The sequence below is a fragment of the Tripterygium wilfordii genome, chromosome 23 (assembly GCF_013401445.1).
Source record: "Tripterygium wilfordii isolate XIE 37 chromosome 23, ASM1340144v1, whole genome shotgun sequence".
Taxonomy (NCBI): domain Eukaryota; kingdom Viridiplantae; phylum Streptophyta; class Magnoliopsida; order Celastrales; family Celastraceae; genus Tripterygium; species Tripterygium wilfordii.
The window spans coordinates 976,132-997,600 of NC_052254.1; the positions used below are offsets into that span (position 1 = coordinate 976,132).

Below are 21,469 nucleotides of genomic sequence, written 5' to 3' on the forward strand. Positions count from 1 at the left end.
TCTCTCCTATGAGCTTTTTGGAAAAGAAAATGTCATTCAGATGAACTTGTGAAAGTTAGGCCTATTAGGGCTTATTTTGTATTACAAATACATTGGTTTATTTGAGATTTGGGTATAATTAATAAATTTTTTCCCAAAATTTGAGGGTGGGCTTAAGCCACCCTAGGCTTAGACTAGATCCACCCCTGCATTTGGTTAATGTGGTACGGTTTGGGTAACTTTCATGAAAATGTTGAATAAATTGATTGGTTATGGTTAAAGTATTGAAAACCAAATGAACATGGTATTTGATAACTAGGAACGATACCATATAAGTTTACCCTTTAGATATCTAATATGGGTCTAAACTTAGTCCATTAGATCAGCGTGCGTAGAAATTTTCCACCTAACAAACAGAGTGAGTTGGATCAAAGCTCAATGCGTGGCCACAATATTAATGATCGATATTGTTCTCAATAACAATAGAACTCATAACCTCCTGAATCCATACGATTTAATCATAAAGAAATTCACCAACCAATCAATTACTTAAGTGGTTAACTCATTCAAATTCAAACTTTATGGATATATCTGTGTGTGTATATATATATATATATATATATATATATATATATATCACAGTAAGTAGGAAAAATATTGAGTGATAATATAATCCCTCATCATCTACTCATTGGTTAGTTGGTCGCCATGATATCCCTCCAATCTAGCATGAGATAAGTTCATAATCTATTATATGAATCATGCATGACGCATATGATTGCTTGTCATATCTTGGATTTCCAATCGTTAATTATCTCATGATATTGCTTGTAAATGACGGCACATTGACACAATGTGATCATATGAAGTATCACAATCATGATGATTAGGCGATGGTTCCAATCCAATTTTATCAAACGTAAGTATAAGGTCATGTGTGAAAGTCCAATCACTCCTCAAAATACACACAAATGCATTGGTGACATTTGGCATCAATTCGAATATCCCACGGACAACAATACTATCTTAATCCATCACTCTTACTCCACTAAATTCAAAGCCAACGTATTTATCATCATCAATTCATCATGATAATGTTTTTAGTTATGGCATTCATTTGAGGGTGTTTTTTTTTTCTTCTTTTTTTAGAAAATATATTTAAATACCCTTAATTTGGCAGGATCAATATGAGTAATTTTTTTAAAAAAATTTTAAATGAATAATATAACCGATAAACTAAAAAAAAATCATCATAAATAAAGCGGGAGAGCGGGTGCAATTCTTCCTAAAAACAATATTAAATCATCATATTTTTCTTTGAAAACGTCCTATGAATGGTAGAAACATATGACTAATATTATCATTGTATACAACCGTAAAAAATAAATATCAGAGATTTATGTATAGGATTGGGGAGGATTTGCGCATTGTGACCGGTGGACCAATTTTTTTTCGTTTTCAACCTATAAATGGTAGAAATACATTACTAATGTTATCATTAATGTATAAAATCGTAACAAATAAATATTAGAGATTTATGTAAAGGATTGAGGGAGGACTTGCGCATTATGACCGGTGGACCAACTTTTTATTTTTTATTTTTAAATTTTGACAAAAATTATAAATATGGATTTAACAAAATTCAATATTCGAAACAAAAGTTAAATTCAAATCGAATGGATGTGACAATTCTATACCATCGAATATAAATTCAAAATATTCCATGTTTGTGAAAACCTTGTGATCATGAAAAGATATATATATGACAAGAATTAGAAGTTAAAGAAAGAAAGAAAAAATGGCAATGTCGTTTGTCTTGATATACTTTTTTTTTTAATTATTTTTTTTATGGCACAATCTTGATATACTTGACGTCTTACGACTCTTATCCCCTCGAAGGTGGCTCTGGGTACATGATTGAGTGCACGTGTGGGTAGTAGTGTCCACGTGCACACGTCCTTCCTTAATCCTTACTCACCCCCCGCCCCCCGATGTTGATTGATTTGTCTCTTTTGCCCTTTTTCCATATGTCTCTTAAGACTCTCATTCTAGACGGGCACCTGCAGTGAAAACAACCGTTTCTGAATTCACCGTCCGATCCATTTTTTATTTTAAAAGAATAGTGTGAGTCTCACACTATAAAATAAATCAGACGATTTTGCAAAAAACTGCAGAGATTGTATGTAGTTTTCACTGTAGGGACCCCGAACTCCTCTCATTCTCCTCGGTCCATTAATCCCTTTGGTAATTTCGTGCTAACCTATTATTCTCCTTTTTTTTTTTATTCCAACTAATTTTTATTATGAAAATGATAAATATCTCGATAATTGATATACCATTTATCGCAATTATTGAATTGGACTCACAGATCCAAATAAATTCATGGGCTCCACATGTCTCATATGATGTAACATGAAATCTTACTTGTACAACTCAATAATTAAGATAATTGATATACCAATTGTTAGTATCCGGATCATAACTATTTTTATTCCTTTTACAGACAAATTTTTTTTTTTAAAAAAAGAATTTATGTTTTGATGCGAGTGCCCATACCTCCGTATGATTGCAAGGATATTTTAGATACTCAACATAGCTTAACTATACTTCTTGCGTTAGCCCGTTGGTTCAGACGTTGAAACGACACCATTTTATAATTTTTAATAATAGTTCAAAAGTGTGTAATGTTTCTCTTGCATGCAGTAAGTAGGTCTCAATTGAAACAAAATTGTCATTCAGAGTTTGCAGAGGGGAATTCACGTGTGTTTGTTCATTTCTCTGCTCGATATCTTATGAACAACAATACCTTCTCTTTTTATGACAACTATAAATATTTAGTCCATGTAAATTTCGAATACTTGGATCGCTTTACATTTCCAATCACCTGTTAAGTTGCAAGATATCGATATAGAGATTATAACTTGAATAATCTATTTAGAAATATTCATCCCCGATCAACTGGATCATTGGATGATTATCAACTATAGTAATTTGATGCTTCCTTTTCACCTTCTATCACCAGGACATGACATCACCTAATTAATATTGAAGCTCCTTTCTTGAAACTTGAAAGTGAAAATACCATAATCACATCATGCATAATCAAATCATGCATGACATATTTGGACGTAGCTTTTATCTATTCATTTGATGGATCTGACGTAATCCAGTGCACAAGTACGAGAGAGTGTCAAGAATAATATCCCATGTCAAATTGACATAACCTAACCGAGTGATATATAAGTAAATGTCTTGAAGCTCTCGCACTAAAACACGTTTTCTTGACTCAATAACCAATAACAAATCCGTATTATTATGAAGATCAAAGTGAACAAGACATCATCCCCAAGTGAGTGCTTACAGCCAACATTTTGCAAAAAAAGATTCTTCAAATTAACTTTTAGTTGGCTCCATTGCATCTGCACAAACCCACCCCACCATGTGGTATTAAGGTCCCCAACATCTCAATTTGTTATTGTATTTGCTGTTGTTCCTTTCATTCTATCTTTTTCTTTCCTCTCGTACACTCAAATGCCCTTCCACATAAGGTATATATCACCTTACATTATAAGAAAACTAAGAGAGGGTACCCCAAATTCCATGCTCATTGTGGCCAAGCAAAAGCACCAGAACTCTTATCTCTCTTTGTGTGTGGGGCTCGTCACGTTGATATTATTACTACCAAACAAAAACAACAACACACACCAATGTGTAGAGATTGATTGACAATCACTCCACCCACCACCCCCTCGTGGGTACATCGTAATCGTCCTAATTGGTACGATAGTGTTGTGCCCAATTGACAACTACCAGACAGTTAGCTGCTTAGCTAGCTAGAGATGATCCAGGCCAACCCTATCATCAATCCCGTCTAACTAACAAACTATATTTAGATCCAATTTATATGATGATACCATGTGAAGTATCGTTTATCTCGTAAAAGACAATTAGCAACACCATACTATACCAGTTTTCTCTTTGGATATCCGATATGGATCTAAACTCGGACAGTCAGGCCTGCACGCACAAAAATTTCTCACTTAATGACAGGGTAAGTTGGGTCAAAACACAGTACGTGATCACAAGGGTATTACTCCCCATGAGAATCAAATTCAAAACTTTGCGAATCCATATAGTTTGGTTGATTTTTCATAACATGCGTGCCATTATTCTTACATGGATTGAGTAGCATCGAAGAAAGCAATATTAGACTAATTATGTATACTTGTGATATCATTAATTAAGAATGTGATTGTTAATTGGATGGATTTAAAAGATTTGTTTACTTTATTGAAATACTTTTGTAGACATCTTAAGATAGCGAACATGTGTTAGATACCCACTCACATGCCATACACCAAATCAGTTCATCATGATCACTATATATATATATATATATATATATATCTTATGTTTGTGATCAAGAATACTTATTAGTTCTTAACTAATTTATTACTGTTAGGGTTTGTATTTAGTCTTCAACGCTGCAGAGATCTGTGTTTGACTAGCTTAGCTAGTTATTGATTTTCTTAATGAACGTTCTGATTAGTTAGCTAGACTAGTGCTGTCATCATTTTGTCTATTTGAGAACATGATCTACTCCTGCTCCATGGTTTTAGCTAGGTCTACTAACTCTTGCAATTAATAGTATTGCATGTGTTGTTCAAAAAGCATTTTAACTGTTTTCACTTTCAATAACCATACATGTGTGATTCGAAGCCCAATGTTCATACATGAATCCTAATTTCTAGTCAAACTATCCCACGAAGGGTCTTGCCATCCTAGAATGTATATATAGGTCGGGTGTAAGATGCGGATAACTTTTTTCACCATTGATTTAAGACACTGTGAGAGCCAAACACAGTTTAGGGTTAATGCATGATTCACTATGGCCTTCACACTTAGGCCGAACTCGGCCCATTAAGTCTGCCATAGGCTTAAAGGAAAGCTTTCAGGAACCAAATCTAGTATCAAATGGGCTTGACCATTTTTGAACTCATATAGGATTTTTGATCCGGTGCGATCAACAGCAGTGCAGACTCCTGAAGTTGCTCCACACTGTCAAGAACAAAAATTCACCTGTATTGGGCCTTTCTTTTTGTTGGGCTCGAACACTAGAAGCACAAGATAGATTGGAACTTACTGGTCAAGCCCATTTGAGTATACTGGATTCGAACCAGGCCTATGAAAAACTGAACAGAGCCAGGCCCTTTTAGAAATAAGCAGCAACAAAGGAGAGACCGAACTGGGCCCAATGGTTTAACCGGTCTGTGGACTGTGGAGGCAGTAGCAGTAGGCAGTACTAGGCACAACCTGTCTGGGCCAAGCCCAAAATAAGAGATTAGTACTAAAATTAATTATCAGGGCCTAAGGGCCCATTTTCCCAGTTTTGTTCGGCCCAAGCTTCATTCATGAGTGACACGGACGACGGACCAAAGGCTATAATCTAATAATGTATTTTTATTGAATAAAAAATAAATTAATTAAAGAAAATGGGAGAGAAATCTGATGGTTCTAAGCCATCGAATGCAAAGTGTAACATGTTATATTTTTTAAAATGATCTAATAATTAAATATATGATCCAACGATCAAAATCTTACATATTCTGTTTATTATTTTTTGAAATGTTTGAACAAAGACCTAAAAGCCACTACGTATATTTTCGCCAATTAAGCCGCCTTTTTGCCCTTGAACAAGTCGTTGCCACCGGCAAAGCTTGGGCACGTATTTTCCTAACCCTCCACTCGTGCCGATCTATATGGGTTGGCACGTGCCACGCCACATCTCTCGGTATATGTTGTCTGTCGAAGTCCTCTCCACAATCTCTCTCACTCTTCGTTCTGAGAATTCTCGACAATTTTTTTTAATCTCCGAAGTTCTCGATCATGACATTGGAGCCTGCGAACACTGCTGGGGTTGCGAAAACGGCGACTCCATTGTTGAAAGATGAGCTTGATATAGTGATTCCGACTATAAGGAACCTTGATTTTCTTGAGATGTGGAGGCCATTCTTTGAGCCTTACCATCTGATTATTGTTCAAGATGGTGATCCGTCGAAGACAATCAAAGTTCCAGAGGGGTTTGATTATGAGCTGTATAATCGTAATGATATTAACAGGATTCTGGGTCCTAAGGCATCCTGCATTTCATTCAAGGACTCTGCTTGCCGTTGCTTTGGGTACATGGTGTCCAAGAAGAAGTATATCTTCACAATTGATGATGATTGCTTTGTAAGTTTTCTGATCTAGTGTATTTCTGCATGTGGGTTTTGTTTTCTCGATCTTTATGTGGGTTCTGTTTTTGGCTTCATGGTTTTGTAAAGGATTTGGATCTTTTAATCTGTGGGATCTTATGCTTATTTTCTAAAATTCTGGATTCTTGTGTGTTTGATGTAAATTTGTTTTGTTGTCTTGTCTTCTCTGCAATCTCTTTTACTCTGATGAACTGGATCTGAATAGTGTCTCAACTGGGTCGATGTCTATGCTCAGTTGAAAACATAATATGTAGAACAAAAATTGATGAGTTGGATTGCTTAGCATGGAGATATCTGGGGACTTGTGAACGTACAATTTTAATGTACGGTTAGCAGTCACGCTATTTAAGGCAAATTCTTTGGAATTCAATTTTTGGTTTTCATGAGCTTTTACATTGATAGATTTATACACATTGCCATTAAGATTTGAGTTAGTATAAGTCAATTTGAAAATAAACTAAAGTAGCTTTGTTTTTCTAACAATCTAAGGGAAATTAAGTACTTGTTGCCTGTTTTTTCTGATGTTGGTGATTGTGAATGGTTTCTTTGTCTAGTTTGCTCCATTGATTTTGGCCTTCATCAACTTGTGATGTTGTAGCTGAAAGTAGCAGTGTGAGCTTATGACAGCTCACGTCTTATGAAAATGATAACTTCCCCATGAAACCACTTGTCCAAATTTACTCATGCTATGATATAGTAATGTGCATTTTTCGGTTTTCAAATAATTGATTGCAGCATGGACGCAAATATGAAAATGATTGAATGCCATCATTCCTGTTAGTTAATAATCGAGCAAATCTTCATTTGCTTTTTGGAGGGTGAAGAGGCAATGTGTGGGTCCCGGTATTACATTGATTTCAAAAAGTTGAGACTTGGTCTCTATCAAAATTTGTTAATGATACTGATATTCCTGCATGGGAACACGTGGATGCAACTTTTTTAGGCCAGATTTCCTATGCTAGGAGCGAAGAAGACTTCAATTTATTGTTTAATCTCATTGACATGCGTTTCTTTTAGATTCTAGATCTAAGTTGTTCTCTAACAATTAGGACAATGTTCATGTAATAATCTTACTACGTTCAATTAGGAGATGGCCACGTTAACTTGTCATGGGTTTAGGCAATTGCATTTTCAAACCTTTTTGATGTGGAAATAATGCTAGGAATTCTTCGTAAGGCTTTCTTTTATCTTGAATTAATATTAGTTCTCATGGTAACCATTGCATCTAATAGCACCTTTAATTCACATTTCTTCATGTTTATCCACTAATACTTACATTTCAATAATTACTTTTCTGTGTATTTTCATTAACGCGTTTCCAAGCTATGATGTATAATTTTTTTAAGCTTACACACCTTTCAGAATGCTTGCTTAATGTATTTTTGAGAATGTTGGAACACAAGGATCCCTTTTGCTTAGACGTAATTGTGTGAAATTTGTTTGATTATTAGGTTGCTAAAGACCCTTCTGGCAAACCAGTCAATGCACTTGCGCAGCACATCAAGAACATTCTCTCCCCATCCACTCCCTTTTTCTTCAACACTCTGTATGACCCTTTCTGTGAAGGTGCAGATTTTGTCCGTGGATACCCATTCAGTCTCCGAGAGGGTGTCCCGACTGCTGTTTCTCATGGTCTCTGGCTCAATATTCCTGATTACGATGCACCAACACAGCTTGTGAAACCTCTGGAGAGGAACACAAGGTATTGTTTGCTTTGTGAACGAAATCACTTAGTCCGATCTTTTTATTTTTTTATGTGTCCAATCTTTTAGGTATGTTGATGCTGTCTTGACCATTCCAAAGGGCACCTTGTTCCCCATGTGTGGTATGAATTTGGCATTTGACCGTGATCTTATCGGCCCTGCCATGTACTTTGGACTCATGGGTGATGGTCAGCCAATTGGACGCTACGACGACATGTGGGCTGGCTGGTGCACAAAGGTGCATTACATGTTGACACCTTTCCTTTTTCATCATTCTCTATATCTCATGTATCATAGAATGATAAAATTGCTAAATCTGTTTCCGGGTTTCTTTTTTCATGTTTCCTTTAGGTGATCTGTGATCATTTGGGACTGGGAGTCAAGACCGGTCTTCCTTACATTTTCCACAGCAAAGCAAGCAACCCATTTGTAAACCTAAGGAAGGAGTACAAGGGAATCTTCTGGCAGGAAGAGATCATTCCCTTCTTCCAATCTGCTATCCTCCCAAAGGACTGCACAACTGTTCAGAAGTGCTATATTGAACTGTCCAAGCAGGTTAAGGAGAAGCTTGGAAAGGTAGATCCTTACTTTGACAAGCTGGCAGATGCCATGGTCACATGGATTGAAGCTTGGGATGAGCTTAACCCAGCTGGAGCTGGCGCCACAGTGGCCAACGGCAAAGCCTAAGTACTTAGTGCTGAGATTTTGCTTAGCTGCAGATGCTATTGTTTTCTCTATAGTCATTATTAAACCAAATTACTAGTTATTTAGTATTTTTGTATCTTTATTTATGACTGATTCATGATTCAGTTGATGTTCTATATTTTTGCGGATTATGGGTGGATGTCATTTTTTTACATTGAAACTGGATTATCAGATTTAGAGAGCAATAACATACAGTAATTTATATTCGCAGCTGGACTGGAAACGGTTGATTTTTTGGTATAAATTTAACCGATCGATCGGTGAATGTCGATTTTTTTGTCCGTTCAGTTTTTTCAGTAAATTTTTACAACCCTACTGAAATTCCCTCTACTGACTATGGGGTATGTTGTGATATGATATTTCATGGTAGACGCACAAGGGAATGCTTAATCATCATTAGATAAATCATTCAACTTAGAAAAATTATCAAATTAGCAAAAAAGAAAAGAAAAGAAAAAACTTACATCCCTCAGATTTAAACACCCAAAACTGCCATAAGAAATGCTTATGGATATTCATACAGTTGCTCTACTCCTCAAAGAAATTTTTGCATGAATTATCATTCTAAACAAGGAAGTTGAACGTAGCTATGGCACAAGAAAAATGTAGATAATTTAAAGAATGAACTTGAACGGTCATGAATCCGAGGCGAGATACTCTGTCTTCTGACGTTTAGACTCAGGCTCTTCACTTTCTTTAATTTCAAGATGTCCATTTACTGCCTCTGAGCCCAAAAGAGATACATGCTTGCTGGTAACTTGGCGACCTGCCCTAAGCTTTGGACCCCAATGTCTTTCAGGATTAGGAAGAAACCGCGCAACCTTCTTGGCTTGTGCCTTGCTTAGAGACGCCACAGCCCGAGCGAAATTTGCCTATTCAAAAGCGAAAAGAAAATATTTGTATACATAATTGTTTAGGGTGTTTGTAAGATTTTAAAAGAAGTCTCCAAATGAGCATACCTGAAGAAGTGGTTCTTTGGAGAGTATTATGCTTCCTGGCTGATCAGGTGCTTGGGATTTCACTGGATGGTTCTTGACCTACACAAGTAAGAAATATCTCAGTCATGACCAAACAACTCTGGAGGTTATCATCCGGCAGAATCTGAAGGAATAGGGTGGGCCGGGGAGAAGAATTATATACAAAAAAGAATTCATTATGAGAACTGGAGGAAGGCTCACCCAGCAGCGCATTATATCCCATATAACATCCATGGGAGCATCTGATTTCAGACCTAATGGATTTGCATGAGTTCCAGAGATGCGGTACCCTGCATTGATAACTGCCGAGCGAAAGATTACTGCTGAGGGAGAAGTACATTTCAGTGTTGCACAGAGATTGTGCAAACTCAAGAAGAGCGGAACATCGGACAATTCCTGCCAAACAGAGAAAAGGAGTAAGAACATCTATACTGCAGGAAAAGTATCACGTTTCAAAATAAAATTAACATTGATTCATATTTTTTTAACAACAATATGTTGTACTTGGGCTTACTAGACCAGCTTCAAGGAAATCAATCTCTCAGCTAGTCTGAAGAGCCCAAGTAAATTCAATATACGAGCAGTTCAACACCACCTTGCCCAATTTACTACTGCAAAGTGGCTGCCTGAATTACTACCCGATAATCAAATATCTATATTCAACATTTTACACACACACTGGAAATAAATGATTTCAAAATATGTATCAGCCTTTTACAGAAGAAATCCGATAAGGTTGACGTCTTAGCAGATTATGGGTGAAAAGGCTGAGGTTAGTGTTGGGTGCTGCATTCATCTCTATGGCACGTTTACATCAGCCAAAGAGCCAAATTCCAGCCCCAATTCACTGATTTCTACTTCTATTCGATCTACCTACTAAGCATATTATGCAATTAGGCTTCCACTAAAACCCCAGCTTTCCTAACCAGACAACAGCTAATACATAAATATGGATGATGGCTAATACATAAATATGTTGTCGGTAATACAAGACATACACATGGTACAATTATAAAAATACACGACCCATATTGTACAATTATATAATTCTTATAAAGGTGGGGAAAATCACGGAAGAAGATAACATACCTCAGATACATTCGTCAACACAGATGATATGCGATTATAAGCAGGATACCGATCCTTAACAGATTTCACATCTGCTAGCATGCTAGTCACCCACTCTTCATCATGGATTGGAGCAGACCATATAGGTCCAGCCATGTTAAATTTTTTCCCACAGTCGCTGCACTCTTGGGGAACAAGAGGACCAAACCCAGGAAGATACCTCACGCTATTATTCTGACAAAATGGGAACATTCAATATTGAAATACAAGACCACTTAGTGCAAAAAAAAGTATAACAACACACATAGCCTATCAAAGATAAAAATGCGTAAGCTATGACCGAGGACCATTAAGCACAGCTTTCAGAGAAAATATATTTCTCAAATTTTTTAATGCAAGGAATTTGGGAAGGCTTCTTTCTAGTTCTTAAACTACCAAAAAATTCCACTCCAAGAAATATCTTCTTCAAGTTCCACTGTTAACTCTCGAGCCAAAGAAGTATCAATAGTATGTTGAATATATAAGCATGCCTAGTCAGTACTCTTCAGCCCCCTCGTTTTATCCATAATCACCCACCGAAAAAAGAAAAACAATGAACAAGTTTTACTTCCATAATGTGCAATATTAGGAGTTCTGGGGAAAATGAGATCATTTTAGAACCAATGATGTTTAAGAACCATGTCATTCAGCTTTAGTAAAGAACACAATTGACATGCATGTAGTGTATATTAACCTTATTCCTACTGATACAGACAAATCAGGTAGCAGTTTGATTGCATCAAAGTTCTGTACATGCTGCTCTTATATTGTGAAAGGACTAGCAGCCATGATATATAAGATCAAGATACAGACCTTGGAGACTGTTCTCCCAAGAGGCTGAAGATGGAAGGAATCGCAACCAGTGCACTGATAAACATAGGAGAGCTTCAATGGAGTGTTCTTCATTGCACTTGCAGAACTGTAACAAAGAATTTCAGGTTTCTGCCAAAAAGATTATAAATGTTCCCAATTGTGATATCTATGCCATTTTGTTCAAAATCAGAGCCTTTTCAGTTTTTTTTTTTTTGAATGCAATACAGAATTTCTACATCGAGAAAAAGAAAACTTACGTGTAGATGCGAATAAAAACCCGAACATAAAAGTCCATTGCGACAGAGAGCACAGGAACAATATACCGCTTGTAGCGGTTAGCATGGCTCTGCTCAGGCAAAAATGGGAAATCACTTGAATTGAAGAATGACATCTATTTGTTGGGGTTATTGCAGAAAAAGGAAAACCACTCCTAAGAGGAGGGGGGGCAATATAATGTAGACGAATCATCTCTGTGAGATGCAAAATCTCACAAGCAAAGAGTTATATTATATGTCATGGCATTTTGACTATGTTAGGGAATTCATTTAAAACAAGAAAGGCAACATACACTCCTACATTTTGTTTAAGGGTAAGGGATGGGAATGAAAAGTAGTTCTAAAATTTTTATAACTGCAATCTTTCTTTTTCCTTACAAATATCTCAAAACCATTTTTTTCCCTGAATGGACCTCCATACTATGTTCAAGTTACTTTATAAAAGATTCTAGCCAAGCATCTAGTGGTAACGTTTGGACGAACAAAATTGCGGTGAGGTGCAAGTGAAATTTGTCCAATTTTTACTGTAAATACTAATAAATTATTTTGTGAATTTATTAGTGGTTGAATATAACAAATTAAATTTAGTCTTTCACAAATTTATTTAAGGCAAAAATGTCAATGGCAAAAGCGAAAATATCGGTGATTTTTTTGATGCTGAAAGACACGCTCCGTTTTTTTTAAGTGAAACGCCGTTTTTTAAAACTCCAGTGATCAACAAAGCAGCTCCTGGGAGCTTCGAGCGCGACCGAGATTTTGCGCGGTTAGTCAACTTGTAGCCAAACACACGATCTGCCCAAAACGACGGTTTAAACGCAAATAGTTGTGTTTCGATGGTTTAGAATGGCCCCCCAAACGGGCACAATGTTTCAAGACAAACACTTTTATCATAGGTGAAAAACAGTCAGTAAATCATAAGACTTGCTCGATAGATGTAGCCTAGTACATCGAGCACAACCAAAATCTCTAGAGGAAAATAGGGAAAAATTCATAAGAATTAAGAATCGAACATGAGGTCCAAGCATTTTGACATAATACAAAAGGGTCATTTTGCCCCTTCATCTTAGAAAAAAATGACTATCATTAAAATCATAGGATGAATGAAGGGGCGGAAATTTGCGCTCTTCAGGCTTTCATTTGGTGCTCGTTTGACAAACAAAAACTGAAGACTAGAGCTGCCAGATATCAGCACTCAAAAATATAAAAGAGCATATAGGCGCGGCACATAAGAGTAACATATTTAAAACTCAAAACAAATTTCTATCAGTAGCAAACTAAATAGAAAGTCACATAAAAGAAACTACAGCAAAGAGAATCCCAATATCGTTTTTATTAACATTGTTCTACCTGAGAAACAAGATTTGTTTACTACGTTGCTTATATTAAGGATGTCAGATACCGAAATGGTACAAACATACCTCAATGCTGGCAAGGAGGATCCTCAAAGCCATTTCATGGCAATACTTCCCTCTCAATGCATAGGAACCATATCTAATTTTACAAGAAATTGATATAAGCTCAGGAATAAAAAAAACAACCATTTGAATCAGACGAAGTGCACTTAAACTTACTTGGAATAGCAGACCTCCCCATTACCCCCACACAGCACTGCCATATCAGTTGCTGTACACATCAGCAAGCCACCATCAACAACGGATTGGACTGCAGAGTCCAAGAACACAGAAGGAGAACCATAAGGATCAAGATCAACCTGAAACATAAATAAAATAATGTTACAAAGAAGGTTTTGGTATAAAATATTCATGACAAGAGAGAACCCGCAACCATTCAATGACAAAGAATGATGAAACAGCATGAGAGGGGAACATCTCCACATCTCCAGAAAATAATTTTTAAGGCAAAGTATCCTTCAAAGATCATGATCATTAATCCTGCCCGAAGGTAATAGATAATGGATCTTGCTGTAACAAAGATTCAATGATGCTTGTATGTTCATCTTGTTTTGTTTGATGAATTGTACATTTATATTCAAGAGAAACTATCGTAAGCAGTTCTCAAGATATTAAAAAAGGATCAACAGCATATGCATACCACATCAAATTCTTTAGGGTGGGTCAGCATATATACACGAGCATCAGCAAGATGTGATTCCACCTTTGAAATTGCTACTGAACCATTGAACTTTATATTTCTCCTGCATGCTTCGACGGAGGCTGCACAAAAGTAAATAATAACATTGAAAAGATGCACAAACACAAAATACCATAAATATACATATGTAACACCCCACATGATTTCAAATCATTGAGCACAAAGAGCTTCCAAAAAATTAGCATCTAAAATAGTATATACTACTTGAAAGTTACCTTTATCATTGTCCAAGGCTACAACTTGACCAATCCCCTCCACTTCTCGAGCATATCTCAGTGCCCTTAACCCAGATGCTGACAGCGCCTGAAAACCCACAAGCAAATAACTTGTGAACATAGTTTAGCAATACCAAAACAAAATGAACTGAAGAGGAACAGAAAGATAAAAATAAGGGCATGCCAGCTTATACATAATGATTGAATATCATGAGAAAACCTCAAGAACTCTTGGAGCATTCAGTTCTGCTCGAAATTTTGCCTCGGTCTTTTCTGGTTCTTCTGATACACTACACGGTTCATCTCCAGACATCTCCACTGGTTCTTCTAATTCTGCAATAGACTTTTCACCATTCATATGGGACTCATTCGATGCTTCTTCCATAACAGATTTAGAAGTGCCATTCTCAGAATACTTTTGCGATGATTTTGCTCTTTTCAAACACATTGCTTCGTGCTCCTGTTGGCGTTTGGGTATAAATGTCCTCAAGACAGCAATAGACAAATCTCGGTTGTTAACCTGAATGCAATAAAGTCCAATGCTCAAGGTCTTCATTTCATAAAAAAAATGAAATGAAATTGTATAGGCATGAACACAAACAATTTGAGTTCATATTGTTTGATGTGGGAGCTACTCTTGTTACTTCAATTAGAACACAATCCAGAGAATTCCTACCAAGTACCTTATGGCAGTGCAAAAAGGTTCAATACACAAACGCATATACCATTTAACTTACATTTATAAACACAGGTATCATCTTAGAAGGAAATAGTATAGGAGACTTCTTTACACCATTGCCTTCTAATTAAAAGTTTGACGATCCCTTATTCTCAGTAATGACCATAAACCAAACAAAATCACAGAACCCACACTATCGTATCCTTTCATTAAGAGCAATTACCCATAAAGAGTTAAGCAACGGACAACTGCAGAACAAAAGTCTCAGACAGAAACAATTTCGTAAAACAGTGAAAAAGGATAGATTGAACACCATTATCTTGACCAGCAACCCATACTTCCATCTCTTTCTTTTTCTTTCTACACATTCTCAGCTTCCATCCAACCCTCCCACCAAATTCAAAGCAACCCATCAGGAAATTCCCAATTCAAAACACAAGTTCACCATGGAACCAAACCAAACACAATCTTATAATGCGGAGTAACCAAAAAGAGACGATTTTCGTACCTGCGCTTTATTGAAGAACACTTGATTTTTGGCATGCATCAGAATCTCAGCCTCTCCTTCCTTGATAATGGTGAAATCATTGAGATCCATTGACATTGGTACCACTTTTACTGTAATTCTTCTTCGCCTTGCTTTCTCTTCTGGCGCTGTGAATATACGCAAGATAAAAACTCCTGCTTTGCTGCGAGACTCTTCAGTGGCTCTACACTTTCCCACATGAAAGTTACAAACTTTACTTCTTATATATATATATATATATATGAGAAAATCAGAAAAAACCCTATTTTCGGTTAACAATTTTTCTAAAGTTGAAAATTCAACCTGGTCTTAATTCTTAAACAGTTAAACCATAAACCCTAATTGTAACCCTGCTAGCCATTTATTTTTAATTAAACTGTGGAGGACGTTAGCTTCTTATTGTGGGCTGGATCTGAGCGCGAGCGGGTCGTAGAATCCATAAAGAAGGCCGGTCTCTAAACAGCCCAGCCCATGACCTGACAACAACTTGGGCTTAAGGCCTTTATTGTGGGCTAGATCTGAGCGAGTCCGCCCATGACCTGACAACAACTTTGGGCTTAAGGCCTAAGACTCTCTAGGCTCGGTAGTATGTTAGATCTCGAGCAGCCCAACAGAAGCTGAGCCCAGTAGACATCAGCATCCATCCCTACGAATAACAAACAAGCTAAGCTAAAAATATTAATAAACCTCATAATGAGAAAAACAAATTGTTTTCCACAAAGAATTGCTCAAAATTATGTATCCTATAGACTTAATAATTCAATTAGGGTTATTGGATCTAAGTTGTTCGTCCTATTAGTTACAATGACAAATATAAACCCTTATTTACCAGCAAAGTGTGATGGGATCAGGGTTTTGAACTCTCACGTATTTTCGAGAAATATGTCCTCGAAAAGATTAATTAGTATCAAATACACTCTTTTCAACGAAAAATATAATATTTTCCTCCCTAGACTCCAAATTCTATGCATTCTTTTAAATAATTAATTTTGAAATTTCTGATTAGGTAGATTGATTATGTATATAGAAATAGAATGGTCCCCCAATGTCATTAAGATATTTGGAAGGGTATGTACGAGGTAATTCTGTATCTTAGTGTAATGTGCTACTTGTGCACTATGGTCCCCAGAAGTATTGGATTTTAGGAGAAGAAAGGTACAAATATATATATATATATATATATAATGTGTGTGTGTGTGTAAATTGGTCCTAAAGGGACCACTTTATAAAAAGAATTTTTTTAGTATGTTACAGCTAGCTACTACTAAAATTGTAAGCTGATAATCCCATTGTTTTATTAATCTTAATTAATCGGAGAATGAATTTTTTTAAAACAGGGGAGGAGGATTCGAACCTTGATCACCAAGGTGATACACACCATCTTTATCACTCCAACTAGTGGCTCGGGTGTGTCGAAGAATGGATCTAAGTCACGTTCGTTTTTTTTTCATTTCTTTTTTTGCCCGTAACGACGCCATAGAAGTTTGTCTTTTGAACATTTAATAAGGGTCTAAACTCAGGCTCGCGCCCATAGAAGTTATTACCTGACGATTGGCCAAATTCGACAAAAACACATCACATGGCTACAAAGGTGTTGCTCCCAATGTAAATCAAATTTCAAATCTTCCATATAATTTGGCTCAGATAGGTATCATACAGGCCGTTCCTCCCTAAAAAGAGAACCACAAAATAGAGGGAATTTGGGGCTATGCAGCAGCCGTCACCATGACAAATGACACAACACAATACAACAATACACACACAAAAACAAAGGCAAAGACGAAGACGAAGACATAACATGAGTAGCTATCTATCTATGTCTACACATCAATAGCTGAAAAAGAGCATGTACGGACTGCCCCACTCTCTGAACCAAAATCTATGGCTCAAATTTAGACAGTAAAGTAACGACCTTGCACCCTTTAACCAATCAAGGCTCGACAACACTTCACCACCCCAATACCACTCTTGTTTTCCAATACCACCCAAGAAACCCAAATTCCATATATATATACACACACACATAGACATAACTCACCTTTGCTTTGCTTCACTTCCTCCATATCCAATATCCACAAAAATAGAAACCTACCCACGATTCTATATATATACATAACACTCATTCAGGGAAGAAAAAGAGAAGAAAGGGAAGAAAAAAAATTCTCTTGTGGGTATGGTTTTTTTTTGTTAAAATTTAATTTAATGGAGACCCGATCTAGCTAGGGTTTGTTGATTGTGGGGAAGAATGGGGAGAGGTAGGGTTCATCTGAGGCGGATCGAGAACAAGATTAATAGGCAAGTGACTTTCTGCAAGAGGAGGGCTGGTTTGCTGAAGAAAGCGCATGAGATCTCTGTCTTGTGTGATGCTGATGTTGCCTTAATTGTCTTCTCCAACAAAGGCAAACTCTTTGAGTTCTCTTCAGATTCAAGGTTCTAGCTTTATTTTCTTTCTTTCTTTTATTTATAATTCACAGATGAACTGTTTTATTGCGTGTTATATATTATAAACTGTGTAATAATTTCATTTGTTCATGTGATTTTAATTTTCTCATGAGGTTATATAGATACATATATGTGTGTGTGTGTGTATATGTATCTATATATATATATATATCTATATTCTTCATTTTCCTATATGGACTCCAATGCATTAAATTATTGTTTGATCATTGTATTCATTTTGATATGTAGTGTGCATTTTTTTTTTGTTCTTGGTATATACAGCTACAGTTTTCTTTCCACAATTTGTAGCTTAGGCTATTATATTTATGTGCAAATGATGTATTTTTGGTTTGTTATGTTCGTTTTCTTCTTGTTTTGTTATTTCTATTTTTGGTTTCATGTTAGTAGGCTTTCTATTCTAGGTTCGTAGAAAAATTTATCCCATTACACCGTATAATTAAATTAACCAATCAATACATACATATACATACATACATACATATACATATATATATATACATACATACATAAGAAGATGATAAATTTGTAGGCAAAATACTTGATTATGTAATTGAAATTCTATCCTTAAATTTTGGAATTTCTCGCTTCTATTCTTATAGTTTCATTTATCTACCCATTTTAAACTGGGTATCCGTTAATTCAAATCCACATGCACTGTTTCCATGCAATTGCAGTAGTAGTTTAATTTCATCAGTAGCTTATGCATGTATATATATTCAGTGAAGAAGGCGTAGGCCGACAGAAGTAGCGGTGTTGGTTGGTTTTTTTGATAGGGGTGTGTGAGACGTGTCTTAACCAAATTGAGCCACCTCTACACAAGTATCAGTGTAGTCATGTCTGACTGACCAAGAGAAGTACTCGTTGAGCTGTGTGTCCATGGGGTTTGGTGTACGTAAGAAACCTAGGATATATATGTATTATGTAGTAGTCCCTAGGAGGATATATATATGCTGGTTCGATAATTTAATTAACTTTTTTATTTTATTTTATTTTATTCAGTAAAATAGGTTTCTCATTTATTAGTTTTAGGGTTTAGGGAGCGAATATCGACTCGAGAGGTAATGAGTTCAATTTCTACTAGAAATAATATTCATGTGGTACGCATTGGGGTTTTGTCCAACTTATCTTATCGGCAGGTGTGAAAATTTTATACGTACAGGGTTGACGACTTGAGTTTAGACCTATAATGAATGTTTAAAGGGGAAAACATATGAAGTGTTGTTATCAATTATCAAAAAGACAACCATTGAACTAGTAGTATTCTGTTATAAAGGTTGTTCCTTGAGTTAAACTATATATATCTCAAGCGGAATCTAGTAGTATTCTGTTCTAAAGGTTGTTCCTTGAGTTAAACTATATATATCTCAAGCAGAATCGGGTAACGTTACACATTTAGTAGAAGAAAACGAGTTTGAATTTTGAAAGCACTCAAACTTGAATGTTTCTAATAAGAAAGTAGAGATAAAATTTGTAATAGATCAATCTTAAGAGGTTTGTCTTTGCTCTTTTGACATGATAATTAATTTCCAAGAATATTAATTAGTAATAATACATAGTAATTAATGGGGAGACCAATCATATATGTTGTCTAAATTTCTTTCCTATATATATATATATATATGTATATGTGGTTCTAGAATATTGTGAAAACTAACAAAGTTATATATGATTGCTTGTTCTTAACTTGAATCAGCATGGACAAGATCCTAGAAAAATATGAGCGATATTCCTACTCAGAACAGCATTTCATGACTGGTACTGCTTCTGAACCACAGGTGACTGAGAAATGATCAAGACTAAGAAAACTTAAATCATTTGTCAACTCATGTGATTAAACAGTATATGTATATATATTTTATTTTTAAATTTAGGAAATCTGGCCTGCTGAGTATCCCAAGCTCACGAGTAGGCTTGAAGTCTTGCAAAGAAACATAAGGAACTACAGTGGGCAAGAGCTTGATCCCTTGAGCTTTAGAGAGCTCCAACAATTGGAGCAACAAATTGATACTGCCCTTAAACGTGTTCGACTAAGGAAGGTAAGTTATATATTCAGAAGCTGCACCATTGTATTGTCCGTCAACCATTTGACGATGGCCTAGCTAGAGTAATGCTATAAACCTCCCAAAATATGACCCCATTTTACCCTAAATCTATGTGGCCTATGAATTAGTCATTGACTATAAACAAATATGTATAACCCACTTAATATCCAACACTTCACATTGATCGAGGGTAAACGATGGTCATATTTTGAGAGTCTCAATCATTATTCTATTATCTTTCTGGACTTAAGGCATAAAGAATCTCGCCCGAGATCGGGAGTTTGATTCTAAGCTGACGCATCTATTTCCAAGTGATTTAAACTGGATCTCGATCCTGTCGGGTGAGTTTGCGCTTGTCTAACTAGTCTTGCCCAAGTTTGAAAGGACACGCATACGGAGTTAATCTCGATTACTAAAAAAAAATAGTATTGTCCATCAAAGTTTATTTAACTCATAATTTTTGCATTAATTGCAGAACCAACTATTGCATGATTCTGTCTCAGAGCTGCAGAAGAAGGTGAGGGTTTTTAGTCAATTTTGCTTGTTTTGGTTCTTGATCGTGTACATTTCCTTCACAATGCATTTAGCAATTTTGTTTCATATAGAACTTTTATGTTTTTGGGTGTTTTTTCTGCTACCTAATACTGTAGCTCTGTTGCAGGAAAAAGCACTGCAGGAGCAGAACAACTTGCTAGCAAAGAAGGTAAAAATCTCTTCACAGAAGTTAGATTGCAATTACTTCTCATGACATAAAACATGCGTCTGACACTATCAGTCTTATTTTGGGACAAAAACATAGCTCCTGGAGAAGGAGAAGACACTGAATGTTGCACAGTGGGAGCCCCAAAACTCGTCAGCTTTTATCCTGCCGCAGCCACCACCACCACCACCACATCCGTTTTCTGCTTTAACCATTGGGTATCCGCTCTTATCCCTATCTTACAACAGCCTTACGGATCTCAGTATTTTTCGTTTCAACAATCCCAGATGCTGAGATGGGCGCACATGATTTCACATGAATCATGTACGTTCATATCAGTATTTAGGGTTCATATCAGTATTTTGGGATAGCTAGGATAAAAAATATTGAGAACATTTCGAAAGAGTGAAGCCAAAGCATGCTCACTCTACACCAGAAGTTGAAGGTGGCATTTCATCGAACACCTGATAAGCTTGAGAGTTTGCATTGCATAAAACATTTTGTGCTCTATATTTAGGCCACCTTAAGATTGGCAGATTGACTAATTACGTTAAAAATGTTACAGTGGCACATTCCAGGCGAGAGGAGTCGATGGAGATACCAGAGCTCATCAAACTCAACCTTCAAGTTCCAGTACCCTCATGCCACCATGGATGATTCGTCATGTGAATGGATTAGAGGGCTAAACCTCTGTTTCCACTACTTCATTAGAGCAGGGATTTTGCAGTGCCTCTAGTGGCTAAACTGTGCCTGAGTAAAATGTAATCAACGTGTGTTGAAAAATCCACCCCAAACACTACAAACCAATATTGTCCACTTTGGGCCCGAAGCTCCACGACTTTGTTGAAAAATGCACCCCAAACACTATATGCCATTTCCCTTCTCCCTCCGCTATTGGATTTGAGTCCTCTAAGAGGGC

General features: G+C 36.3%; 3 protein-coding genes and 1 non-coding gene across 4 annotated transcripts; 2 read left to right on the forward strand and 2 right to left on the reverse strand.

Moving 5' to 3' along the window:
* The first annotated feature begins 5,790 nt into the window (after nt 1–5,790).
* LOC119993355 (UDP-arabinopyranose mutase 1-like) lies at nt 5,791–8,851 on the forward strand. Its single transcript, XM_038840463.1, has 4 exons — nt 5,791–6,210; nt 7,685–7,935; nt 8,006–8,174; nt 8,288–8,851. Exons 1-4 carry the CDS (start codon nt 5,866–5,868, stop codon nt 8,621–8,623), a joined length of 1,101 nt encoding a protein of 366 aa, XP_038696391.1. The 5' UTR covers nt 5,791–5,865; the 3' UTR covers nt 8,624–8,851.
* Nucleotides 8,852–9,024: 173 nt separating this feature from the next.
* LOC119993354 (probable tRNA (guanine(26)-N(2))-dimethyltransferase 2) lies at nt 9,025–15,637 on the reverse strand. Its single transcript, XM_038840462.1, has 12 exons — nt 15,328–15,637; nt 14,361–14,660; nt 14,141–14,228; nt 13,866–13,987; nt 13,385–13,524; nt 13,232–13,304; nt 11,796–11,884; nt 11,539–11,644; nt 10,708–10,920; nt 9,820–10,014; nt 9,601–9,678; nt 9,025–9,513 (listed from the first exon to the last, which is right to left on the reverse strand). Exons 1-12 carry the CDS (start codon nt 15,421–15,423, stop codon nt 9,277–9,279), a joined length of 1,737 nt encoding a protein of 578 aa, XP_038696390.1. The 5' UTR covers nt 15,424–15,637; the 3' UTR covers nt 9,025–9,276.
* LOC119993913 lies at nt 10,116–10,246 on the reverse strand. Its single transcript, XR_005466607.1, has one exon. It is a non-coding gene; the product is annotated as a small nucleolar RNA snoR77 (small nucleolar RNA).
* A 1,672-nt stretch (nt 15,638–17,309) lies between the features above and the next one.
* Nucleotides 17,310–21,361, forward strand: LOC119993557 (agamous-like MADS-box protein FUL-L). Its single transcript, XM_038840732.1, has 7 exons — nt 17,310–17,775; nt 19,502–19,583; nt 19,680–19,844; nt 20,326–20,367; nt 20,512–20,553; nt 20,650–20,768; nt 21,116–21,361. The coding sequence occupies exons 1-7, from the start codon at nt 17,591–17,593 to the stop codon at nt 21,234–21,236; spliced, it is 756 nt and encodes a 251-aa protein (XP_038696660.1). The 5' UTR covers nt 17,310–17,590; the 3' UTR covers nt 21,237–21,361.
* The last annotated feature ends 108 nt before the right edge of the window (nt 21,362–21,469 follow it).